General features: G+C 33.1%; 2 protein-coding genes across 10 annotated transcripts in view; one reads left to right on the top strand and one right to left on the bottom strand.

Annotated features, from left to right (window-relative positions):
• Positions 1-14,123, bottom strand: part of LOC145729533 (inactive dipeptidyl peptidase 10) — a 30,740-nt gene extending 16,617 nt beyond the window's left edge. The window contains exon 1 of one of the 2 annotated variants that reach the window (XM_081980338.1): positions 13,917-14,123. In XM_081980338.1, coding sequence (XP_081836464.1) covers positions 13,917-14,009 — 93 coding nt within the window. In that variant the 5' untranslated portion in view covers positions 14,010-14,123. Of the gene's footprint in view, positions 1-10,050; positions 10,726-13,916 lie in introns of those variants that run through there. The other variant, XM_081980336.1, reaches the window with a different exon arrangement.
• Positions 1-27,074, top strand: part of AGO2 (Argonaute 2) — a 37,316-nt gene that overhangs the window by 8,333 nt on the left and 1,909 nt on the right. The window contains exons 1-19 of one of the 8 annotated variants that reach the window (XM_081980329.1): positions 15,310-15,472; positions 16,194-16,222; positions 16,359-16,430; positions 16,499-16,552; positions 17,087-17,169; positions 17,828-17,891; positions 17,959-18,030; positions 18,089-18,268; positions 18,337-18,375; positions 18,435-18,494; positions 19,296-19,331; positions 19,393-19,440; positions 19,537-19,581; positions 19,636-19,680; positions 19,795-20,080; positions 21,220-21,518; positions 21,621-22,137; positions 24,635-24,941; positions 25,001-25,790. In XM_081980329.1, coding sequence (XP_081836455.1) covers positions 16,207-16,222; positions 16,359-16,430; positions 16,499-16,552; positions 17,087-17,169; positions 17,828-17,891; positions 17,959-18,030; positions 18,089-18,268; positions 18,337-18,375; positions 18,435-18,494; positions 19,296-19,331; positions 19,393-19,440; positions 19,537-19,581; positions 19,636-19,680; positions 19,795-20,080; positions 21,220-21,518; positions 21,621-22,137; positions 24,635-24,941; positions 25,001-25,790 — 3,013 coding nt within the window. In that variant the 5' untranslated portion in view covers positions 15,310-15,472; positions 16,194-16,206. Of the gene's footprint in view, positions 1-15,309; positions 15,473-16,193; positions 16,223-16,358; positions 16,431-16,498; positions 16,553-17,086; positions 17,170-17,827; positions 17,892-17,958; positions 18,031-18,088; positions 18,269-18,336; positions 18,376-18,434; positions 18,495-19,295; positions 19,332-19,392; positions 19,441-19,536; positions 19,582-19,635; positions 19,681-19,794; positions 20,081-21,219; positions 21,519-21,620; positions 22,138-24,634; positions 24,942-25,000; positions 25,791-27,074 lie in introns of those variants that run through there. The other 7 variants (XM_081980330.1, XM_081980328.1, XM_081980327.1 and 4 more) reach the window with 7 other exon arrangements.

Below are 27,074 nucleotides of genomic sequence, written 5' to 3'. Positions count from 1 at the left end.
GGAACAAAAAAAAAAATTGAAAATTTTGACAAAAAATGACATTTTTCGAATTTCTGAAAGGTTCAAAGTGGTTATTTCCCTTAATTTGAGGTCCTTTGGTATAAATATATCCTTTGCTGTGCATTAGAACCCTTATGGAGCAAAATAAAAATTTGCCAAAATTGCACTTTTGACAAAAATTGAATTTTCAGACTTTTTGAAAAATTGTAGCTCTTTTATTTAAATTCGCAGAAAATTCGTTCCAACGCCATTCGAAAAAGCATAAAAAATACTACAAAATGGGTTAAAAATGGCCTAGCTTTAAAGTACATAATTAAATGTTTCCTCTCCCAAAACAACTTCACACTACTTCTAATCTAAAGCAGCAAATTTTGCAGGCACCCATTAAACTAGAAAATATTAATTTCCCGGAGTAGTGTGCATAAGCAAAACAGTCTCGGTTATTTTGCCCGAGTTGCAGTAATCATGTTAGCAATTATGTGAAACATGAGCCCATAACTCGAAACGAGTTCGGTCCTTTATGGCTCCGCTCTTACTAATTAATAGTCGGTAAGCCACCTCGTGACTATTAAACTGTTAATCGATATTGGAGGAAAACAATAGTCAATAATTGTAATTACGAAAGTGTTGGTGGCATGAGAAAAGCGTAATCATAAAAGTTTAATTCGTTTTGAACTTATATGAAGTGGGATTCCTAAAGGAATTTATGACCTCTATTCCATTTAACCAATAATTCAGTGACTCTCCATTGTGCTGTTTTCAGTATTCCAGTATGCGGTAAAAAAATTAAATTACTTTGACAAGTATTACCTTATAACGCATAATGGTATGCAAAACTCAATTTGCTTTATGCAATGTCGTGTTCTGTCTTCTCGTCTAATATTTTCCATTTACAAATCCGATTCCCCTTGGAGAAGTCCCAAAAGAATTTATGACTGACGCCCTTACGCTTTCTGACAATTTAATTTATTGCTAAAGAGCAAAGGCGCCGGCCTTTTATTGAGGACAAAATCCGACTTTGTGACCGAAAAACCAAATTTGAAAATTCTCTATAATTTAAAACAAACTCCATTTAAGTTATTTATCACAAATGTTTATCAACTTGATTAAACCCCATATCGTATTTTAAATTACCGTTCCAATTTCGAACACAGCGTGCCACTTTATGATCCAATATATCAATATCCTGGCAATCTTCTATTACAAGGATCCATATTTAAACCGCCAACAAAAGACACATTCACAATACATTACTCTCCCGAAGATGGATGGTTCAATCTGTAATCTCGCGTTTCATTCGACTGGCATTACAAAGAAGGATTTTGCACCATTGTCTTATTGCTCGTGTTGGAAAGAAGTCGGTAAATCATGAGGTAAGCTGCCAGTTACGGAATGGATTTCGTGTTTCAACTAGTGAGAGAAAAGTGCTGCTGAAGGGTTATTTAATTTGTCAGAGGTGGAAGATTTTGTATCGTTAGTTTAGCTGTAGCAGATCTATTGATCAATTTTATGCACAAAATTAAGTGTGATTGCTATTATTTTATATCTCAGATTTAGGAATACTTTAACCAACACACACACAGTTTAACCAACTAAAAATGAAAATTTTTGAATGATTGTAACTTTTTTATTTGAAGTCTTATAGAACTCACTCAAACACCATTAGAAAGAGGATAAAAATACTACAAAATGAGCTAAAACTGGCCTCTCTAGCTCTTCATGTTACCGAGATATTGAATTTCAAAAAGTAGTAAAAAATGACCCCTTATACCCCCCATTCTTTCGATTTTTTTGAAAAATAAAAAATTTAAAGTGCATTTTTTGTACTTATTTCACCTAATTTAAGGTCCTTTGGTATAAATATGCCCTTTGCTGTGCATTGGAACCCTCATGGAGCAAAATAAAAAATTGCCAAAATGGCACTTTTTGCAAAAATGACATTTTTTCAATTTTTGAATGATTGTAACTTTTTTATTTGAACTCTTATAAATTTCACTAAAACGCCATTAGAAAGAGGATACAAAATACTACAAAATGAGCCAAAACTGGCCTCTCTAGCTCTTCACGTTACCGAGATATTGAATTTCAAAAAGTAGTAAAAAAAGCACTCAAATACCCCCCCATTCTTTCGATTTTTTTGAAAAATAAAAAATTTAAAGTGCATTTTTTGTACTTATTTCACCTAATTTAAGGTCCTTTGGTATAAATATGCCCTTTGCTGTGCATTGGAACCCTCATGGAGCAAAATAAAAAATTGCCAAAATGGCACTTTTTGCAAAAATGACATTTTTTCAATTTTTGAATGATTGTAACTTTTTTATTTGAACTCTTATAAATTTCACTAAAACGCCATTAGAAAGAGGATACAAAATACTACAAAATGAGCCAAAACTGGCCTCTCTAGCTCTTCACGTTACCGAGATATTGAATTTCAAAAAGTAGTAAAAAAAGCACTCAAATACCCCCCCATTCTTTCGATTTTTTTGAAAAATAAAAAATTTAAAGTGCATTTTTTGTACTTATTTCACCTAATTTAAGGTCCTTTGGTATAAATATGCCCTTTGCTGTGCATTGGAACCCTCATGGAGCAAAATAAAAAATTGCCAAAATGGCACTTTTTGCAAAAATGACATTTTTTCAATTTTTGAATGATTGTAACTTTTTTATTTGAACTCTTATAAATTTCACTCAAACGCCATTAGAAAGACGATACAAAATACTACAAAATGAGCCAAAACTGGCCTCTCTAGCTCTTCACGTTACCGAGATATTGAATTTCAAAAAGTAGTAAAAAAAACACTCAAATACCCCCCCATTCTTTCGATTTTTTTGAAAAATAAAAAATTTAAAGTGCATTTTTTGTACTTATTTCACCTAATTTAAGGTCCTTTGGCATAAATATGATTTTTGCTGTGCATTGGAACCCTCCTGGAGCAAAATAAAAAATTGCCAAAATTGCACTTTTTGCAAAAATGACATTTTTTCAATTTTTGAATGATTGTAACTTTTTTATTTGAACTCTTATAAATTTCACTCAAACGCCATTAGAAAGAGGATACAAAATACTACAAAATGAGCCAAAACTGGCCTCTCTAGCTCTTTGTGTTACCGAGATATTGAATTTCAAAAAGTAGTAAAAAATGACCCCTTATAATCCCCCACTCTTTCGAATTTTTTGAAAAATGGAAAATTTTAAAGTTCTTTTTTTGAACTTATTTCACTTAATTTAAGGTCCTTTGATATAAATATGCCCTTTCCTGTGCTTTGGAACCCTCCTGGAGTAAAATAAAAAATTGACAAAATTGCACTTTTTGCAAAAAATGGCATTTTATCAATGTTTGAATAATTGTAACTTTTTTATTTGAACTCGTATACATTTCAATCAAACGCTATTAGAAAGAGGATAAAAAATACTACAAAATGAGGCAAAACTGGCCTCTCTTTTGGACGACATAATTTTTCTGAGTACGACCCTGTATTTTGCCACAAATTTAATGTTCTTGCTGTTAATTACAGGTCTGTAACTACCAAATTTGTCACGGAATTACAATTTAAACGTTTACAGTGCTTCTCTGGCGTTTTTGGTCTAAATTAGTCAGTTTAACCAATTACTTAATAATTTTTCTGATTACTTTGTATTTTGCCGCAAATTCAGTGTTTCTGCTGTTAATTACAAGTTCGTAACTAGCAAATTTGTTACAGAAATTCAGTTCAAACGTTTACAGCGCTTTTTTGTGGTTTTTGGCCAAAATTAGTCAGTTTAAACAACAACAAAAATTGTTGTACTTTGGGACTATTGATAAGCGACTCCAAACTGCTAAGAAAATAGCAAATATCCTTTAAGAAGTCATAAAAAAAAAAAAAAAGAAAAAAAAAAGCTGACAAAAATAATACTATTCTGCTTGTAGTATCTATCAAAGCGATAAGGGTTGCGAATTTTTAAATATGTCTCTTTTTCTTTGTCCCCAGTTGTCACTTCACTGTTATGTTCATTTACAACTTTTGCTCAATTTAATATGCTTTTTGTACAGTTTTCCTAATTGACTTCCAACGTCCCATTAATTTTGTAATAATAAATTTGTCTTGAACATCCTTGACAAATTTTTTCTCGTATCCGGAACTCCCCGTTTAACGGGCACAACTTTGCTAAACTTTTGTTCAACTTAAACGAGGCGTTTCTAATCAAGATTTAAAACTGTACAACCGCATTTGCTCGTTTTTCCAGTTTCTTAAGTGTCATTAGAGTTTGCTGCTGCCACACTTATTTTAAAACTCTAAAAATTGACTAAAAACTCCGTATTTACTATAATAAATTGATGAACCACAAGACAAAAACTCTTCATAATGATGGTTAATTATTGTTCGACATCTAATTTAGTCGCCTACGGGTCCACATCATCACCATTGGCTGTCACTAGACGTGATTAATCACGTTTAGGGAAAAACACCACTAATTAATGGATATGTTACAATGGAATTCATAATCGATATTGTGTTGTGTGCTGCAGCATAATCTAGGTTTAATAGTGAGTGCGTGTCATTTAGTATAGCAGTTTTAAGAATAAAACCACGTCTGCAACGGATTTTAATAACGGAAAAACTTTTTTAATTTGCATATTTAAGGGAATGACGTCAGTGCCGGTGCATAAATTGTTTAATTCAATTAAAGGTGTTTTTATTTTTTTTTTTATTGTGTATAATGTTTAACAAAGTTTCTCTACAATGAGCTGAATACTTTTTAAGCGGACAATACAGCAAATCAGCTTGGTTTATGCAGAAACATGACCGACAATTATTCAGGGCGATGGACGTGGATTACGTCGACTTAAATCCTCAAAACTTTAACCCAATCAATTAAATTTTACTAGAAAAAAATTAATTCGACCTTTTCCCTATGAATCACATTACTTTTACCTAATTATCAGAATATTGTCTAACATTAAACGAGCCATAACGATTTGAGTCAAGATTAATGATGCTAACACCATGTTATATTTATATATTTTTGCTTTTATGGCTTGTTCGGTTCATCGATCACTCTGTCAAATTTGTTTGCACACTGGAGAGAAAAATTATTAATAACAGTACGTAAATTTATAGAAACAATAGTACAGGGTGGTCCAGTTTTAAGTGTCAATAATTCACCATTTGATAGCTAATCAAAAAATAAGTTGCACTGCATTATGTCATTTTTCTGAAAAACGTTTCCTAAGGAAGATACAGTCCTCCAAATTTCAATTTAAAAAATCGTTTTATAGTTTAAAACTGAACATCCAAGACTTGTGAAAGTCCAAATTTGTACTGAATAGTCTAAAAACTTTTTTACTACTAGGAATGGTTTTATGATTCGCTGTCTCAGACTGCCATCCTGGTTGAGTGTCTGAAACTGGCATTCAAGAACTAAAAAAAGTCCGGAAATCAAGACAAAGATTGTATTGTGCATGAAACTCATTTTTTACTACTAAAAATAATATAAAAGTTGACTTTTAATGCTGGAACTGACTTTACTAGGACTAAAGAGAGTCCAAAAATATATTTTCAAGACTTTAATTGGTGTACAACTCAATTTTCTGGACTGGACAATAAGTCTAGAAGTAAATTAAATTTTCGGACATTTTATTTCTATAAAAATTACTACTTCAGTACTTTTATTACTGAAGAAACTTGACTTTTGGAAATAGTCTTAAACTCGATTTTTCAGTCTTAAAAAGCACTAAAAACAATCTGAATTTCTTAGAGATGCTACAATTTATTGCACCTATGAGTGTAGAAGTCAATTTAATAGTGAAGAAGCTTGAAATAACATTTTCAAGACTATGGTCAGTGGACACACTGGCTTTTAGGCCTGATAAGTCAAAAACTTTGTAAAGATAGTCTTGAAACTCGATTTGAGGCACTGAAAACAGCCTTAAAACACTAAAAACAGTCTAGTTTATTAAGAAATACCCGAATTTTTAGCACTGAGGTGTCTAGAAGTCGATTTAATAGTGACAAAGCTTGGAATGCCATTTTAAGTCTATGAAGAATGTAAAAATTGTTTTTTAAGTTTGCTATGTCAATAACTTGGTGAAGTTAGTCTTGAAACTCGATTTTTCAAGCTGAAAGCAGTTCTGAAGCACTAAAAATAGTCCAGAATTCGAAGAAAATTAAAAGCAAAGTAAAAAGCACGAAAAGTTCGTTTTTAAGACTATTTTTATGAATCTAATGTCAATGTCCTGCATCTAAGACTATTTTCAAGACTAAAATATTGAAATTTGTCTTAAAATTATGAAAACTTACTTCAAATGCAAATTTTAAGCTTCTGATGTCACTTTTCATTAGTTCAGTCACATTTTGGGGTTCAAGTCAATTTTTAAGGTTTAAATATATGAATTTGTTGTAACAAATTCTTGAAAAAGTACTTAGTTTTTATGTCTACAAGTCAATTTTCAGTATTAAAGTCTCTCGATTTGCATGAAAAGTCAATTTTCAAAACTAAAGTCTTTCAGTTTGCCTGGAAACTATGAAAACTGGCTACAATAATATTTTTTAAACTTCTTAAGTGAATTTTCCGTTTCCAAGACAATTTTTAAGTTGGGTTGGGTTAGTTTTGGGTCTTTGACCGTAATAAAGTGCTTGTTCCAAATTTGATCAATATTGCTCCAACTGTCTGACAGTTATGACAAAAAAAACGATTTTTTAAACAGAAATTTGAAGGATTTGATTTTCCTTAGGAAGCACTTTTCAGGAAAATGACATAATGAATGTCAACTTATTTTTTAATTGGCTATGGATTGGTGAATTATTGACATTTAAAACTGGACGACCCTGTATATTACATACTCAGGTGGAAAGTGTTTGATTTCTGTCAAGAAATTAGGTAAACTTTATCTCGAGACAGAAATTAAACTTTCCACCGTGCTTTACTATTTTATTATCAGAACTTTTAATAAATAATTCCATCTGGTTTACACATAAGAAATAACCTGGTTGAAAATAAATAACAACCTGACGGAAAAAGACGTGTCAATTATTCCCCCAACCCTTATGAATAAATTCCGCATTACTAATGGAAGTTTCCAAGTTTCGTAGCGTCCTGAATGTCTCTATATCCTCCAAAACACAAGCATCATACGAATAGCTCCGAAATACGTGGATATTTTTCAAATATAAAGGAATTTTCCCGGAATTTCACTGCTTTATCTTGCAAACAGGTGCCGTTATTTTCCGCACATCGTAACCAACTTTAAAATTCAGCAGGATGTTTACGTAATATGTCTGATGGATTAGCGTCGTGTTAAAGGACGGGATTAGTTTAGTAAGTAAAATGTCGACAAAAGTCACATTTTAGTAAACAAATCACCGACAGAATAAAACTTTTCGAGACATCCAAACTTCAGTGAAAGTTATTTAAATGTATTTGGGTCCAATCGGAAAAATCACAACATTTTCAACAAACGACAACTGGAACTGCGCGTATTATCCACAAATTGGGAACAAAGACTTTATTTGCATTTAAATTGCATTGTTGTCAATCGATACGTAGATTTGTGATCACGAATCGTGTGAGAAGCTGGATTTATAATAAAAGGTGCGCCACAATAACCTCTTTGTAGGACAGAAAGGTAATACTGACAAAGGGGCTGAAGGGCTTTTAAAACACTCCAATAACAAAGCGTCAGTATAAATTCGACATTAATAACGCAACTTTACGAACTCTTATAGCGTTCTAGATTTGACTCAGCACCCCTTGAAAGTTCTAAAAATAGGGCAATGTATAAAGGAGTAAGTGTCTTTGCTTCTCTCAGTTTTTTTTCACCTAAAAATACCTTTATAGAGGGTTTAAAAAACCAGTATTGTTTATACAATTTGTTGTACTGAAGACAAGTTTTAACACACACATTTCTAATAATAATTATGACAGTAACTTTTCATTTCTTAGCTCTAATAAAGTTCAATCTAGTGTAATAAAATGCTCAAGCAATTTGGCACCAGCTAAATGGTCTGGAAATGATCCAACGTTTCTAGATACTGCTTAATTTCCCAATTTCATTCATTCTCGATATTCACATTATTAAGTTATTAGCCAGATCGTGATTGCTAAATTAATTACTTTGTCAATCAAAAGTAAGGTTACAGTGAAGTCAAATGTACGATTAACTTCTATGTACCTTTTCCAGCAGCCTAAAACCAATTTTGACTTCAAATATCTCAGAAACCAGATACTTTCTGTATTGCTTCTTTTAGATCACTTTGTAGGTCTGTATAAGCAAACAAAAAATATTTTCTATAGCACTTTGACAGAAAATTAAAAATAATTTGTCAAAGTAACCAAATTACCACCACCTTTTTTACTAAAATTGAATTACTTTTATAAAACAATAGTTATTGATGATTTGTCAATTACTAAACAAAAATAGTTGCCATTGGTAATTGATTTTACAATGTTTCCTATTTACGATGTTGTCAAGTTTATACAAATGCAATTGTTGTTTTTTCGGTGTCATTGCTGTGTTTCTGTCAAACTTAATTTTGACCAAGTTAATTCTAGAAACGTTTGGAAATTTAAAAAATCTTAACAGAACTACAAATGAATTTAAAGTTCTTTTGTAATTTAAGAAACTTTTTTTATCAGCCTGACAGCTTTTTAGCAGTATTTCCAGCAATTCCAAAATTATTTTCAAGTTTTTTTGCAATCTAAAAAAAATATTTGAACCTTTAGAACCCTTGTAGAGGTCTCTGGCAGTTTGTGGGATGTTTTTAGTAGTATTTAAGGATGTCTGGCAATTCCAAAATTACTTTGAAAACTTAAAAGAAACTGTTTCGAAATTTTTACAGTTTTAGGGTTTTTGAAAGGTTTTTAGTGGTATTTAGTGACCACTGGTGAATCCAAAATGATGATCAGTTTGAAACACTGATGTGAAATTTTTTCTTTAAAATTTAGGACATTTGTAGAGGTTTCTGGCAGCTTTTTAGTAGTATTGAGAGAATTCTGGTAATTCTAAAATAATTTTTAGAGTTTTTAGAAATTTCAGGACATTTGTAAAGAATTTTGTCAATTTTTGGGTGTCTGGGAGGTTTTTGGTAATGTTTGGAGGCCACTGGCAAATTCTAGAAGCTTCTAGGACTTGAAGAAAGTCTTGAATCGTTTAAGACACTTCTAGAGGCTTCTGGCAAAATGATTTTAACTTTCTTGGAACGTTTAGGAGCCTCTGGCAGTTTTTCTGTCAATCGATGATTAATTTTGTAAATCATTGTTAATAACTTATTTTCAACTAGTTCAACCCTTCGTGGGGAGTTGAATTAATTTTGAGCAAGTAATTGAAGTACTTTTAAAAATTATTTGCAATAATTAAATTACAATCAGCAATTTTACAGTAGTTGGTAATTCAATTTTGAGTAATTGTGACACCTCTAATCAAAAATGACTCTTAAGGCCTCTGGCGATGTGATTTTTTTTAAGTTTAGGACATTTGTAGAGGCTTCTGGCAGGTTTTTAGTGGTATTGAGAGAATTCTGGTAATTCTAAAATAATTTTTAGAGTTTTTAGAAATTTCAGGACATTTGTAAAGAATTTTGTCAATTTTTAGGTATATGGGAGGTTTTTGGTAATGTTTGGAGGCCACTGGCAAATTCTAGAAGCTTCTAGAACTTGAAGAAAGTTCTGAATCGTTTAAGACACTTGTAGAGGCTTCTGGCAAAATGATTTTAACTTTCTTGGAACGTTTAGGACTTTTTTAGGAGCCTCTGGTAGTTTTTCTGTCAATCGATAATTAATTTTGTAAATAATTGTTAATAACTTATTTTCAACTAGTTCAACCCTTCGTGAGGAGTTGAATTAATTTTGTGCAGGTAATTCAACTACTTTTTAAAATTATTTGCAATAATTGAATTACAATCAGCAATTTTGCAGTAGTTGGTAATTCAATATTGAGTAATTGTGACAGCTCTAATCAAGATTAAAGCTAGACAAGTCATTTTTTTTAAACTAGAACTACAAAAAAACAGTAATCGTCCATACACAGTATGTCTTTTACTAAATTTGTACATCTAACACAACATCAAACTCACCCTAGTTCTGCCCAATAGTAACGCATCCATTTCTCCTTCTGGTGCTGGATTTATTGTGCTGACAGTCGGAATCACAGGTTTAATTTGAGGAACCGCATTTGCCATATTTTTTCATAATAAGCCACTGTTAAAGTTTTTCTTCAAACTTGTTTTGATATTAAATATATGTTCGATTATAATATGGCCCCACAGATATACATTTATATATGAATAACATCGAATATAATAGTTTTAGTAGTAAAACACCAAAATAGAAACATTTTTTATTAATAATTATTACGTTCTAGTTGAGCATACATGTGTGTTAAAGCTCTAAAAACGACTCCGATTATAGAGACAAAAATCTAACACTTATTACTGCTAACAATCTAAAACATTCAAAACATATGGCCCCCAAAAACTAGTATCAAAAATAACATCTATTTAATACTCTCCTTTTTATTACTGTGATAGCTCGTTCAGTTGATATGTGTTCAACTTCATTATAAAAATACTCCTAAAGTTACATCCTAAACCGTCGTGAATCGTGAAACAGCCCAGTTAACGTGTTTTGTTTTTTGCTTTTATCATTTTTACGTTGCACCACTTCGAAATTCCGATTTTTAACATCGTCTCGTTTTGTTATCAAAGCGATTCTGAGGCTGATATTGAACTTAAATGTCGGATAGGTTTGTCCTATGTGTCACTACCATCAGCGCACCTAGCGGTCCTCTCCTCAACTAAACGTATTGATTTATCGGGTAAGATATGGGCGAAAAACCCTTAGAGCAGTTACCCGAAATTTAATTTAGGTTTTAAACTAATTGTTTTGTACTCCTGCAAAGTAAAGGTAAAGAACACAACTGAATAGAAAAAAATCAAAACTTTTTGATCTCTTCTCCTTTACAATGCACAATTTGCACAGTCTTTGTCTGTTCAATCACGTGGTAAATCCACCACCCTGTACTAATCAACCCTTAATTAACAGTTTCAATTGCTGCCATGGCAACATCTTGACTTGCTGAAGAAATTGCGGTGGTTGCGTGTTAATATGGTTAAAGGGGGAGAACAATCACAACAATTACTATAAAAAATTACTTTACGCCCTCTGAGGGTAAAAGATTGGTTTTCAAGCAGGTCAAAGGGCTGCGGAATATGAACACGTGATGATTAAGCTTCTTCTAATTAATCCGACACCTTTCTGTAGTAAAAGTTTAAGTTATTTTGCGTGCGTAATGAAAAGATTGCAAATGCAAACTTTGAATGAATAAACTAAGTAATAATAGTGTTTTTCTTCCAGTTACAGAGAGTGCTAATTAATCACATTTCTACCCCCTTGAAGGGGGTAGAACAGTTTAATAGGCAAATTATGCAACTTTAAGATACACGATAAAATCTATATTGTCTCTAATGTTCACTTTTATGTTTTAGAGTTACTAGTTTCAACTTTAGCTGACAAACAAAATGTAGATACATTCCATCATTCAAATTAAATGGTTTTTGACAGCTGTACAGGGTCGTTCACTGGGGACTGACCAACCCCCTTTTTCTGACTTCCCTGTATGTAATTAAAAAAACCATGACCACAAAATTAAAAAAAAATTATTTCTTAATATTGTATTTTAGTTTATTGTAAAACATGTCTTATATTCTACCCTCATTTGTTTATGGCTACGATTCCAGAGTTACAATTAATGAATGGTCCTCTCTATACAGGGTGGTCCAGTTTTAAATGTCAATAATTGACCAATCGATAGCCCATCAAAAAATAAGTTGACACACATTATGTCATTTTCCTGAAGAACGCTTCCTAAGGAAAACACAGACCTCCAAAATTCAGTTTTGAAAATCTTTTTTTTGTTCCAACTGTCAGACAGGCAGACTAATTTTATTCTAAAAATTAAAGTTTTAGACTAATATCGTAGCATTTAATGCCAAAATTGTTTACTTTCATCAATGAAGCGTCTGATGAAACTTAACTTTTACTATAAAAAATAGTTTCAATTTCGATTTTTCAGTCTTAAGCGTCTAGAAGTCAAATTAATACTGACAAAGCATGAAATGGCATAATTAAGCCTACGAAAAATGTAAAAATAGTTTTTTTTAGTCTGCTATGTCAAAAACTTGGTGAAGATAAGCCTAAAACTCAATTTCCCAAGCTGAAAGCAGTTTCAAAGCCCTAAAAATAGTCCAGAGTTCTAAGAGAATGAAAAGCAAAGTAAAAAAACCTGAAAAGTTAGTCTTCAAGTCAATTTTCATGAATCTAATATAAATATCCTGTATTTAAGACTATTTTCAAGACTAAAATATTGAAATGTATTTTCAAATTATGAAAACTTACTTCAAATGCAAAATTTAAGCCTTTGATGTCACTTTTCATTAGTTTAGAGTCACTTTTTGGTGTCCAAGTCAATTTTCAAAGTTGAAATGTGTGAATTAGTTGTAAAAAATTTTAGAAAAAGTAGTTTTTCATGGCTACAAGTCAGTTTTCACAAGTTTTTCAACTTATCTGACTACAAAGACAGTTTTTAAGCCTTTCAAGTAAATTTTCACCGTTTTCAAGACAACTTTTATGTTGGGTTGGGTTGGTTTTGGGTCTTTAAACGTAATTACTCAATTTTTTCTTAAACAAAACTTCAAATCAGAGTTTTGTAAGAGATACTTATTTTGTCAAATTGAAAAAGTAAAAAAAACGGAAAATTTTGAAAAATATTCTGTGACATAGAATATAAGGCAGAAAAATGAAAACCATCTTTTTGTATTTACACCACTGGACAGTTTTGATTAATGGAAGTATTAATTTCATATGTATTTGTTCTAAATTTGATTAAAATTGCTCCAGCGGTCTGACAGTTATGACAAGAAACTGATTTTTTAAACTGAACATTTATGGACTGTATTTTCCTTGGGAAGCATTTTCAGGAAAATGACATAATAAGTATGTTAACTTATTTTTTGATGGGCTATAGAATGGTGAATTATTGACATTTAAAACTGGACCACCCTGTATTTTTATATTATATTATATTTTTATCAATATACAAGGTTTGACAAAAAACAAATTTCGAAAAATTATTAAAATTTTATTATATTTTTTATACCTATAAATAAATTAATAGTTATATATACCGAGTGATCCATTAGAAAACACCATTATTGGCTGTAGCTCTTCTATTTGAAGGTTAGGAATATTTTGGTACTAATTTTTTGATTCAACTGTTTAAACTACATCAAATGGCTATCTCAGTTTCTTTAATTACATACAGAGAAGCCCAATTCCCTAATTGGAATTACATGATTACCAAATTTTACATAATAACTGATAAACATTCAATTTTTGGATTTATTACCTAGTAAAATGCATACAAGGATTACAATCATTTTCTTACAGGTAATTTTCTATTTGACGTTGAAAACCTCCTATTACTAGTTTATTTCATATCTCACAGTTAGGAGAAAACTATGATATCATATCCAATCAGTCAGTGATAGTTGCATACTCCTTCGTTCTATAAACTTTTACCAAAATACACAAACTTCCACACGTCTTATGTTTTCCACCTTGTATATTAACAAATATTTTTTAAATACATTACTTACTCCCACAAGACTAATTTTCAGTCTGGATGCTAAGCACTTGGAGTATAGTTAAACTTCAAGATATTAGACTTAAACAAGCTCAGACATATTTCCTAACACAACAAAAATTTAAAAAAATAAACAGAAAAGCAGGAAATTTTAAAAATTTACTTATGTACCAAGCAATTTGAGTGGTTTTCCTAATAATTGACATTAAGCAGACGACTCAATTTTTTTCACCTGGTCCTCAATAAGAAAATCCTCTTAACAAGAAAATTATAAAATTTCAATAAAAAGTTCAAACTTACTTCTAAGTGTCGTTTGCCCTGTCCAGAGCCTTTGATCCGTCGTTCCGGGGACGGGCCTAAATTCTTCGTATCAATATGGACGTTTGTTTGCATGCTTATCGTCTATGTAAACACGGCACGCCGTGTAACAGGTGACTTCGGGACGGAAAACTCAAACTTTCCACCCCATATCGAAGGGGGTGCGGACTCTTACTAAGTGCGAGTTTCATCCCTCTAACGTTGCGTGAGTGTCCGTTCGGCAGCTCTCGGTTTTGGCCGAACTTTTCTGCGACATTTTCCTGCAAGACTCCGCAATATGTAGATTTTTCATATTTTTTTGTTAATAATTAACGTCCGGTGTTCGATTTCCAGTGATAAGTCCAGTTTAGCCAGTATCCGATACACAAACGCCAGAGTTTACGAAAACTCGTATACAGGGTGTTTAAACAGTTATCAAATCTTAAAAATACAGGGTTTCTGATATCCATCCAGACACACTCTGTATAACTAAATGTTTGCGATAAAATACTTATTATTATTAGGACGATAAGACGATATTTATCAGTCCCAAAACATCTCTTCCAGTTCCTTCTCACATATAAAAATGACAGTCACGTTTTCCTCGTATATTTAATTTAATGACGCTTCCAAAACTGGATGAGGATCGTTTTGGAAAATGCCCTCGTTCTTGTATATCCCATAGCCCAACTTGACTAGCTATAAACAGCAATTTATAAACACAAGCGTTTTTCCCATTAGACTACTAAAAAGTAGGCAGGAACCTTTAAGTTTAATTGAGATTTCAGTCCCTTTTCAGTCATTATTGTATAAATTAACATCTGTTACAAGACAGATGTTTTTGCACCACTCTGTACATTGGCGCTAATTAAAATAATGCTTGTTGTGGTATAGGTATAAAAACGAACAGACGTTAATGTCATCAAGAGTTCGGAGCCAACTTTAATTAAGTTTTCCAGGTTTCTTGTCATGAATTTTAAAGCAGATTTTTCTTTGGCAACGAGAAAATTGGAAGCACACACAGATTAGATTAGAAGAAAGTTGATGGTTAAAGTTTTAAAGTGGTTTTTGTGTTGTAGTAGAATGTCAAAACGAATAGAATGACGTGTGTAAAATATCATAATATCAGTTAACCAACATCTTTAAGGATTTTAAGTATCGAAAAATTTAGTATCGATAACGAGTACACATCACTGCGGCGTCGATACAGTTCCTACCTAGCTAGCGTTTGATGTGTGTCAACACTGTCAATCGACGTGAGTTGAGATATTTGTGTCTTTGTCGAACTTATAGCCTTCTTGCTACTGGTTAAAAAGAGAAAGAGAGAATCAGATCGGTTTGTCTGTTTGTCACAATTCATAAGCAATTGATGTTTTACAGCTGTCAACTCTTTGTGTAGTGTTTTTTTTTTTCATTGGAGAGAAAGCAAAAAAAAAACCAAAATACTCTGTGAATTACCTGTTTACGTTTTTCTGTTCACTGCAGACTGTAGTGGAGTGTAGTACGTAGTAGTGAATAGAGTTACTAATATTTATATTATTGAATCAAATCTACTCAGGGTATGTATTTCATTCTCGTAATGTATATGGGCTTGTTTTGCTCCTACATATCAATTACGTGTGATTAAACTGTCCTGTAAGATTGAACTTTCATCTATTCTTGTCCCTGCTGTCTCAAAATGGCTACTCCTGAGATCTTTAAGTAAAAAATACTATTTATTATAACTAGCAACGCTGCCTAAATGGCTGTGTATTACTGTGTCCCTGAGATTGTTCAGGTTGCATCATATTGCAATTTGGGCATTGATTGATTACTTTTACAGTTCACTTAACTTGGAAATCTTAACTTGGAAACACTAGCCAGTGTTATATTAAACATTTCAAGGTGTTTTACCTTAATTTTACACTGATTGCTGTATTTACATAAATCTAATACAGATCAAGTTTTCTATGAAAGATGTCAGAGGCACTTCAAAATGCTTAAAACATGGGAAACCCTCTTTAAAATGTGGGAGCCTTCAGGGTTAATGTTTTTCCAGTCACTTTTTTCTTCTGGACTTGTTCCTTTTTCCTGTACTGAAAAACATAGTAACTTGGATCTACCCATTGATAGATACAGTTAAATCTCAGTAGCATCTTTTCAAAGAAAAAGTTTTACTCACTCAATGTTTTACAGTACATAGATTCAGCATTCTAATTAATAGAGCCTCAGAATGTAAATAACAACAATTTTTAACTGCTAGTAATAGTTGAGTCGTAATTTTGTTTATGTTTGTTTCAGATAATCTAGAATCATGGGAAAGAAAAAAGGTTAGCTTCGACTAAATGATTTGACTTTTTAAAGTGTGATTTTTATTATCACTAACTTGAACCCAGTGTGCATTTAACTTTGCAATGGTTTTAACATTATCATAACTAACATTTGTGTGATTTTTGCTTGTATTAGGAAAGAAGTCTGGTTCCGGTGGAGCTGAAGGTGGGGGACAAGGAGATGGCCCTGGTAAACAGCCTCCAGCAGGTGACCATGACCCTTTTATAGCAAAGTGTGTTTTGTTTTTTAACATTTTTTGTGGATGTGTACTTTAGGTGGTCCACCTAAGGCAGGTCCTTCTGGGGATACAGGTGGTCAGGCTAAAGCAGGTGTGTTGTAATGAGAAAAACTTGATGAATTAGTAATTTATTATTAAGTTTAACGCAGTGAACGCGTTAATTAAATTGAGATTATTAATCGCTCATTTATATAAGAGTTGGTTACAACATTTTTCCGTCGACTGTAGTTAATAATAAATGTTTATGATTCTAAAAAGTTTGAAAAAAACTAATTGTCAGTTGTAAAGGCAATACGGCAAACGGAAATCATAGGCACCCTTGACAATGACAGTGACAGTTGGTTCTGTCGTTAATGGTGGATGTCAACTGAATAATATGCGTCTATTTCTCTCTGTTTAATACAAATAAAGTAGAATGGAACTATACTATAAGACCTATTTGGTTGCCTTTGATAGAATCGTGCATTAAAGTAAAACAATTGAAAAATCTTGCATTAATGGGACTCATTAATGAACGATTTTGTGTCCGTTATCGTCCATTAAAAAAGCTGTTAATACGTGGTCGACGGAAATATATTTTTAACGGTAGTGTAAAATATTTTAGTAAATTTTGAAACTGTGTTAGGTCCTCCACAAAAAACTGGACAACAAGGCCAAGGTGATGGAAGGGGCCAACAAGGGCAGTCTGGTCAAGGAAGAAGTCAACAGGTAATTTTGTTACAGTAAAATCTAAGATGTATTAAAAAAAAACACTTTAGGAAAGTCTCTGTGACTAAAAACTTTCTTATCTGAAAAATAGAATAAATTTATATGCAACAGGACAAGAGAGAATTGTTTCTGTTTTTTTTGAATGGTAGTTTTTGTTAAAATAGCACTACTTTTGCTATTTTAAACATTGAGTCCAAATATACAATAATGCTAAGTCTATTTATGCAGAATTTGCTTAAATCTTAGCACAATGAGTTTGTGATGGGACCCAACTACATAGTCAAAATCATAAACTTAATTTTTGTCAATAACAACACAACAACAAGTTTATGAATATGATTATTACTATGAAGTTGGGTAAACCCGGCCTTAGTCATTCATAAACTACAACCAGTACGTTAATTGACGTAAATGCTGCACATTACTGTCAGTTTCATTATAGGTATGTTTGCAGAGGCAATTCCTGACTGGTTTCCAACTCAGAAACGGTAAATGTCAAGTTTTATTGGTTGAATGCTCACGTGACTATGACGTTTTCTGACTTGTGGCCAATGGATGTATCTATTTTTCCCTCTGCGAACAGACCTTATTTTCCTTAATATGACATTTTGAAATATGATTATTTTCCCAGCAAATTAATGGTTTTTTTTTATTAAAGAGCTCCCAGCAGCAAGGTGAAATGCAACAACGGAGAGGATTCGGTCGAGGCGGTCCACCCCAAGGTGAGCTATAAGTTGCCAGTTATACTGAAGATATATTTGTATAATTTTTTTAATAATAATTTTTTAGGTGGACCTCCAAGTGTTCAAGGGCAGTCACGAGGTTGGGGTGTTCAACCACCTCCTGGTGTTCCTCAACAAGGTTTGCTTCTTTAATCAAAATTGATGTAATAATTGGTATGTATTTAATTATGTTTTAGGAGGGCAACAATTTCCTCAAGGATTTCCACAATATCCTCAAGTTCAACAGCAATTTCCTCAAGGTCAACAGCAACTTCCTCAAGGTCAAGCACCGCCTCCTCAATGGGGAGCACAAAGAGGCCCTCCACCTGGACCTCAGTATCCTACTCAAGGTATGCCCCAACAAGGATTTGCAGGAGGTACTAAAAATAATTTTAAATTTTTTTTACAGTAAGCCTATTTATATTACTTTTTTTTTAAATTTCAGCACCTCCTCCCGGAATTCCTCAACAACAATGGCAACAACGTAAATATTCAACAATATTTAGTTACCCAAAAGTGGCGCTATTACATTTTTTTCATTAGGTGGACAGCCTGGATTTCATCAGCCAATGCAGCAAGGAGGACCGCCACCCCAACAAATGAGTAAGTACCTTATGCCTTATGGTTTGATTGTTATAAAACTGTATACAGTGCGTTTTTTTTAACGCGCAACATAGGATTTCACGTGTTAAATTTTTAAGCCCATGTTAGACCATGTTATTTTGGAACTACAAGTATAAAACTTAACGGGTGGCTATTTCGTACCCTGAAGCTTAAGTAAATTTACCAATTCGGCCTAAAAAGTGTTAAAAACTTGCAAAAAATCATCTTTTTTCGAAAAGATTTTATCGTTTCATACTCCCTGTATGCATTGTTGTTCTTTGTTGTTTTTGGTACTGGCACGGCAGGTAGCAGGTAAAATTTGGCGTAGAAAGTAAAACAGGGTGATCATTAACTTTATATCAAGAAAGTTAAGAACAAAAGAAGTATTTTTATAAGTGAATTGTTCAAATTGACCTCCGTTTGAAGCCAAACAGTATATTCCAAACAATCATAAAATGCCCTTTTGACGTTCAAAAGATGTCGGGTCGTGATGCAGTCAAAATAAGTTACTTTACCTGCTACCTGCCCTGCCAGTATCAAAAACAACAAGGAACAACAATGCATACAGGGAGTATGAAAGGATAAAATCTTTTCGAAAAAAAATGATTTTTTTCCAGTTTTGAATCACTTTTTAGACCAAATTGGTAGACTTACTTAAGCTTCAGGGTACTAAAGAAACACCCGTCAAGTTTTATACTTGTAGTTCCAAAATAACATGGTTTAACATGGGCTTAAAAATTTAACACGTAAAATCCTATGTTGCGCGTTAAAAAAAACGCACTGTATTATAAACTTCTGTAGGAGGTCCACCACCTGCAGTCCAAAAACAAAGACAAGGTAGGTGTGAAATTATTAATTGTTGAGGATGGTAGAACAGGCTTTTTTAATATTTATTTAGAACCCCCACCAGCTCAAAGACAGCAAGGACCACCACCTCAAGGATTAAGTAAGTAAATTGAAAAATTGTTATTTTCATTAAATTATCTCTCAGCTTAAAATAAAACTTTTTGTATTTCATCTTATACCAAACAATATCATTTAGGCTCACAAGCAGGAACATCACAACAGCCTCAACCAAAACAACGAGGTATATTATATATAATTTTTTATAAGATAAATTTCATTACATATTTTTAATTAGGGCCTCAACAAGCGCAGGCTTCTCCAAAAGGGCCACCCCAAAAAAGTAAGTACATATTATCAATTCGAAGGCATAAACTGTTTTAAGTTGGAAGCACATATTGTACTCCATTTGTGTGAAAAAAACAAACTGTAAAAGTTCAATATAATGTGTTACCAGCTGCTCAGAAAGAAGCTCAACCAAGCTCACCATCTGGAGATACAAAGGAGTTGACCGCGAAGACGGGGCAGATCGCATTAGTAAGCGACAAAAATTTGGTGTCTAACGTGCGACTGAGGCCTGGGAAAAACGGTCGCATTATTAAAGTGGAGTCGAATCATTTGTCATTAAATTTGGGTAAACTACGAACTGCATATCACTACGATGTCGATATTGTGCCCGATACTCCCAAGAAATTTATGCGACCCGTTGTTGAGGAAATGAGGAAAAAGTTCTTTCCAAAAATGTAAGTTTGTGTTAATATTTTCATTGTTGTGCAAAAATCGTGTTCACCAGTTTTTATAAATTATGTAGCAGAGGCGAACGACAGAACTTATTTTATTACTAATTATTACACTAATAATGTACTTTGGATTCGCCTTTTCTACCCACCATTATTTTACATTAAGGGTTATTCACACTGTCATGATTATTATCATCCTGAAGATGAGATTTACTCAAATCTCCCTCACCTCCTAGTTGCATGATAATATCATCATAACTGGCATCAGATTCACCCTGACCATTCATTCTAATAATCTAGTAAATAAAGAAAATTTAAATAAATAAGCTTGAATAAAAATTCTATAATAGGGATGCCAAGTTATTTTAAAGGTAAATAACTAAACCTATCTAACTTACTTTCTACCTAAAAATCGTGCTTCTAAATATATCATTGAAACTACAAATATATTTAATACAAAAAATTACAAAATAGGTCCTCTATCACAATCTGCTCCACGTCATAACGTGGACTAGACGGTACAATTGCTGGTAGCACCCGGTATTACACTCAGTAACTTCCGTTCCGGAAGGAAACAGCTTTCTAAGATCACCTGATCTTCAATAGTCTGATTTTTGCTCGAATTTTTTAGAAAACTGACTTTCCAGCTCTCATTAAAAGTCTCTCTTCTTGACAATCAACAACCAAAAACAAAAAAAAGCTTTTTTCCCACCTTCTACCTCCACGTACCACCTTTTTCACCTCCTTTGAAGTTCATCAAGTAATACTGTTAATTTTCTTAATAACTACATACAATCCTACTAAAACTAACTATAATGGTAAACAGTTGACATCCCTACAAAAATGTACCTTTTCTATAAATTAAATAAATAAATTTTCTTTATTTTCTCGAAAAAAAAATCCTTATTTTCAAGACAACACGTCACACTTTCAGTAGCTTTATTTTTTCTAAAACCTGTACTGGGACTCTGTGTGATATAAGTAGAGTAAAATTATATTTACTGGCTATATTCTAGGTGTCGGACATTCTATGCACAAAGAGCTAGCATAGAATGTCCGACACCTAGAATATAGTTAGTAAATAGAATTCTACTCTACTTATATCCCACAGAGTCAGAGATAATTTACAATTATTTGACTAGGAATCCTGCCTTTGACGGTCGAAAGAATCTTTATTCTGTTTCACCATTACCCGAGAATTTAAGCTCCGAAATAAAGATAGTGGATGAAGATAACAGAGAAAAGAACTTTAAAGCAACAATCAAGTTTGCTAACGAAGTGGACATGACGCCGTTGCACGATTTCTTAAAGTCCCCAGTGACGCCACAGGAAGCTCTTCAAGTGGTCGATATTGTATTGCGTATGGCTCCTGTTAGTACGTGTTACCCTGTTGGTAGATCATTCTTTGTCAAGCCGGCTCAATTGATTGACCTGGGTGAAGGCAAGTGATAAATTATTTATTATGACTGGTAAAACCAGTCACACTTTAAATTTTCCATGCATGATGATAATATGAAACAATGTTTATGGAATTCTTTTTCAGGTATGGAGATGTATCAAGGTTTTTATCAGTCAGCTATCAGAGCGTGGCGTCCTCTACTCAACGTTGATGTCGCCCATAAAGCGTTTCCTCAAAACATCTGCGTGGTCGATTCCTTGGCCCAACTGCTTTCTAGTCCGCGTCAAGAGATGCGACGGGAAGATTTGCAAAGGGATTTACAAAGTTGGCAATCCCAAACGTTAGAGAAATTTATCAGAACGCTGCGGGTGCTTTATGAGATACCCGGCGTGCCTGGATCGAAACGGCATTATCGAGTCAATGGTTTGGGCGCTTCCTGCTCGAAAGCCTCGTTCGAACACGAAGGAAAAAGAATGACGATTGAACAATACTTTAAGACAGTGAAGCGGTTTACTCTGAAGTACCCGCATTTGCCGACACTTTGGGTTGGTAGTCCGTCAAGAGCCGATCGAGTTCTGCTGCCTCTTGAACTCTGCCGGATCGTCGAAGGCCAAGGGGTGAATAGGAAAATGACCGAAAATCAGACTAGTAAAATGATCAGGTAAGTTAACATTACTTAAGTCAGTCTTTTTACAATAGCTAAGTGGATCTTAGTTTATTAGGAAATTGCAGTCACTCTCGTTTCTCTATAAACTTACCAACTCTAAAATAGACTGCCCATACTTGTTAGAGCGGGTTTCGTTTAATATTCCTCGTACGGCGGTCAGGCATCAACCAACTTTTTCATTGGCATTTGCGAGGTTCAGACAGTCAGTCTCTCGTCCTTGTTGCACAGGTTTCGCTCGTTCTCTAGCTTTCCCCCCTGAATCCTGTTGTCCACAAGCACATATCTTGTGCACCTACCTCCCCCTACCTTTTTGTGATTGTATTGTGAAACTTTTATTGGCTCTTCTGTCTCACACAAAAAAAGTTTTGTTGGGAAAATGGAATTTTGCACTATTTTCAACTAAGTTGAAAATAACATTAACCTAGTCGTCCCAACACAAGATCACTGACTTAGGCTCGGTCTTGTTACCTAAAAACGCTGACGTTTCGGTGGAAAATCTACCACCGTCTTCAGAGAATCTAAAAAAGAAAGAACACAACGGCAGAACACAGAAAACCTGATAATGTTCAATTTGGAACTCTGAGAAGGGTTTTGTCAATAAAAATTGACATAAATTTTGACTTTTGTCATTCCAATAGGAAAGGTTATCTATTGTTGTAGTGAAAGGTGGGTTTTATAATGAAAACAAAATTACAAGAAATTTCAGTTTCGTTTGATATGACCAAGTGTTATCTCCTCCTCTAGAATATTTAACCAAGTTTGGTCAATATTAATAGAGGATGTAGCAACACAGGAGTCATGGTTTAATCTAATATATGCACTTTCTTTTATTTTACGTCTTTTTGAAAAAGTTTCTTTGTCTATGATACTACATTCATTCCATTTGACTCTAAGATCATTATCAAACGCGTGTTGGCATATATTAGATTTGTGAAAGTCTCTAGTTTTGGTGTTCTTTAATACGTTTTTTTAAAGGTCTGGAGGTTTCACCAATACAAAATTGATTGCATTCGCAAGGAATTTTATATATCACGTTTCTTGTAGATTCATTTTCATTGTGAGGTTTTGTTTTAGTTAAGTGTGATCTTAATGTGTTTTGAGTTCTGTGTAATTGTTCTGATGTTATATTTTTTAGCTATTCGTTTGATTTTGTCAGAAATACCTGGAATGTAAGGAATAAAAAGGTTAGTAAAAGATAAAATTTGATTTTGATTTCCAGATTGTTTTGGATGTTCTAAATCCCTAAAACATTTATTAATAAATGTTTCAGGATAGTCATTTTCTTTTAGAACATTTTTAATGAATAATTTTTCTTTATTAAATTGTTCATTATTGCAAATAATTTTGGCTCTATCAAATAAACTTTTTACAATACCTTTTTTTACCATTATTGGATGATTGGATTTGTAGTTTAAATATCTATTTGTGTGGGTTGGTTTTCTGTAGACTTTTGTTTATGTCTTTTTTGATTAGAATGTCTAAGAATGGAAGTTCGTTATTTTGTTCAGTTTCTGTTGTAAATTTGATTGTGAATGAAAAGAAAAAAATGAAAAATTTCAAGTTTTTTAAATGAAAACCCACATTATTTTCTTCGAAATGTTCCATAAAAATATTACTTAATATTGGAGACAATGGAGAACCCATTGCCATTCCAGAATTTTGTTGGTAATAATCATCTCCATATTGGAAGAATGTTGTTTTAACACAAATTGTTAAAAGTTCTAAAATAGTGTTTACGCTTAAGCTTGTACGTTCCCCAAGACTTGAATCATTTTGCAATTTAGATCTAACAATTAAAAGAGTTTTGTCAACTGGGACGTTCATGAATAAATTTACAACATCAAAACTTACCAGAATATGAATTGGATTAATGTCGATATGTTTGAGTTTTTCAAGAAAGTGAGGAGAGTTTTTTTATGTAAGAATCTGTGTTACCTACTAAAGGATTTGAAATGTTTAGCAAGAAGCGAGCTTATGAGTGAGTAGGCGAATTTATTACAATTGGTCTTAATGGCATGTTATTTTTATGAATTTTAGGAAAGATCAAGAAGAGAAGATTCAAGATCAGAGATCAGTTTTTTTAAAGTAGTGTAAATTTGCCTTTCAATTTTTTCTCTTGGGTTTTTATTTAGTTTGGTGTAATTATTTTCATTTAAAAGAGTCATGACTTTGTTGTGGTATATGTAATAGAGTCCATTATGACTGTAGCGTTACCTTTGTCTGCTGGAAGTATTTTTATGTCTTTTTTGAGAGAGTATAATGCTTGTTGTTCAGGTTTGGATAGGTTTTGAGGTGTTTTTCTAAGATAAGTTTTTTGTTTTTTTTTTTTAGTATTTAGTTATTAATTATTTAAGTTTGAGTTCGTATACTCTCTTTTAATTTCCTGTAAGTGGGCGTCGGCCTGTTGGAAATAAACGGCTTTATTATTATTAGGTTTTTTTACTAACAATATTTGTGATTTAGAATTAACCGAGGCAAATCTCAATTTCAGACACGCAGCAACAAGTACGGACATACGCAAAAGAAAAATCGTTGACGGCATCGCTAGGGCTAATTACAATAACCATCCGTGCGTTAAAGAGTTTGGTTTTTCGGTGGGTAATGAATTCCAAAAGTTGGACGCGCGAGTATTACAGCCACCGCAAATTCAGTACGCTCAACGTATCGTACCCGTGTCCAGAGGTGTCTGGAGGAGTGATCAGTTCGTAGCTCCAGTAACCATCAAAAATTGGACAATGGTTGGAGTTGTTCCTCGTTACGGACCTAGACCGGACGACTTCAAAAAAATGGCTCAATACGTTAGTCGATCTTATGCTAATAAAAAAAAAAACAAATGTTATAGTAAGTATTCTTTCAGTTTCAACAGTCAGCCAGAGACGTGGGTATGATTTTTGCGGCCCCTCCCAGAGAACCATTTAACAATATCGAATGTAGACGTGGATACTCTGATGTAGAACAATATTTCAAGACGCAAAAAGACCAGAAGTATGACGTTATATTTGTTGTCGTACCGGACAGTGGACAACAGTATTCGTGGGTGAAGAAAGCCGCCGAATTGGTCGTCGGCTGTCTCACTCAATGCATAAAAGCAACCACAATGACCCGAAGGATGAACGGTCAAACTGCCAGCAACATTTTACTAAAAGTGAACAGCAAGTTGAACGGCACCAATCACAAATTGGCACCGAATTTTAAGCCGAACATCTTGAAACGTCCCGTGATGATTATGGGAGCGGACGTTACTCATCCAGGCCCCGATTCAAAAGATATACCGAGCGTAGCAGCCGTAACGGCCTCTCACGACTCAAACGCTTTTCAATACAATATATGCTGGCGTCTGCAAAATCCGAAAGTGGAGATCATAAGCGATTTGGAAGAGATTACTTTGGAACACTTGAATTTCTTCCACAGTAAAACAAATATAAAACCAGAAGCGATTGTTTTCTTCAGGGACGGCGTGTCCGAAGGACAATTCGAACAAGTGAAGAACGAAGAAATACGCGCCATCAGATCGGCTTGCAAAAAGTTTAAAGGGGGCTCGTTTGAGCCGAAAATCACATTTTTAGTTGTGCAAAAACGTCATCATACTAGACTGTTTCCAATGAACGAGCGCGATTCCGAAGACAAGAACAAAAACGTTCCAGCTGGTAAGTGGTCATATTTTCTTCCTGTATGAATTTGAAAATTATGCTTCATATTTATTAATACCACAGAAAAACGAAATTTTAGTTATAATACACTCTAAAGGCTTCAAAATAATCTTCAACTAGTCTAGAAGCTCTCAAAAAGTTCCAAGGCAGTCTAAAAGCTTCCATATGTTTCTAAAGCAGTTTCAAAACTTCAAATTCCCATGTTTTAAAAGAAGTCCAGAACAATCAATGCACCTAAAGTAGTCTAAAAAGATTTCAAAACACTACAGAAACTTCAAAATGCTTCTAGATCAGTCGAAAGTGTCTCAAAACAGTCTAGAAGCTTCCAAAAAGCTTTTAGAACAGTCTAAAAGACTCCAAACGCTTTTCAACTAGTCTAGAAGCTCCCAGAAGATATTAAAGCAGTTTAGAAGCTTCTAAAAAATGTTGTGAACCATGTACGAGATTCCAAATCCCTCTAAAGCATTCCAGAACCTTCTAATATACTGTTTAAACAGTCCAAAAACCTTTCAAATGCTCTCAAGTAGTTAAAAAGACTTTTGAAAGTTTTCAAAACAGTCTAAAATCTTCCGTATGCTTCTCAAGCAATTTGAAATCTTCAAAATTTGAGTTTTGTGCTTTTTTAAAGATTTTTATGCTTTTTCTAAAGAAAATTATTTTGCTTTTTAAGCGCTTTTTTTCACGATTTTAATGCTTTTTAATCCGGACTCTAGTCCAGAATTTAAAATTTTTCCCATGGTAACTGAAAATTGTTAATTTTTGAGTATTTATGTTTAGAAATTGCACTTAAAATCTAAGCTTTTTGAAGTTAAATTGGTTGTTTGCAAAAAATTGTCTGCCAAAACAAGAAAGTAGTAATAATAACCCATATTTGATCATCAAAATTTTGAATATAATAGACCAGTTAATGTGCTTTCATTTGCAGTCACTTTCAAGTTACAATATCTGAAATAACCATTTTTCTAGAGAAGAACTCAATATTTTTCACTGAAATTGGGCGTGTAGCCTAAGTTTTGGCTCCAAACTCTTTTTCCAAAATGTTTTGGACTTTACAATGTTCCCAGATCACTCGGAAAGAACGCCAACTTATGATTTTCAAATGGAACACCTTGTTTTTAATCTCATTTTTGAATTAATGGCTAGAAGGCTAGTAATTAATGTTAATACTTCCCTATACCTATCTTCAGCACCGTTTTTTAAATATTTCATAAAAATGGTGAATTTGTCAACAAAATGGTGGTCTAAACTTTAATTAAATTGTCAAGTTCTGAAAGGTTTGCT

The sequence above is a fragment of the Ips typographus genome, linkage group LG5, assembly GCF_016097725.1.
Source record: "Ips typographus isolate SLU linkage group LG5, UJ_Ityp_2.0, whole genome shotgun sequence".
Lineage (NCBI taxonomy): Eukaryota > Metazoa > Arthropoda > Insecta > Coleoptera > Curculionidae > Ips > Ips typographus.
This window is presented reverse-complemented; position numbering and strand designations above follow the sequence as displayed.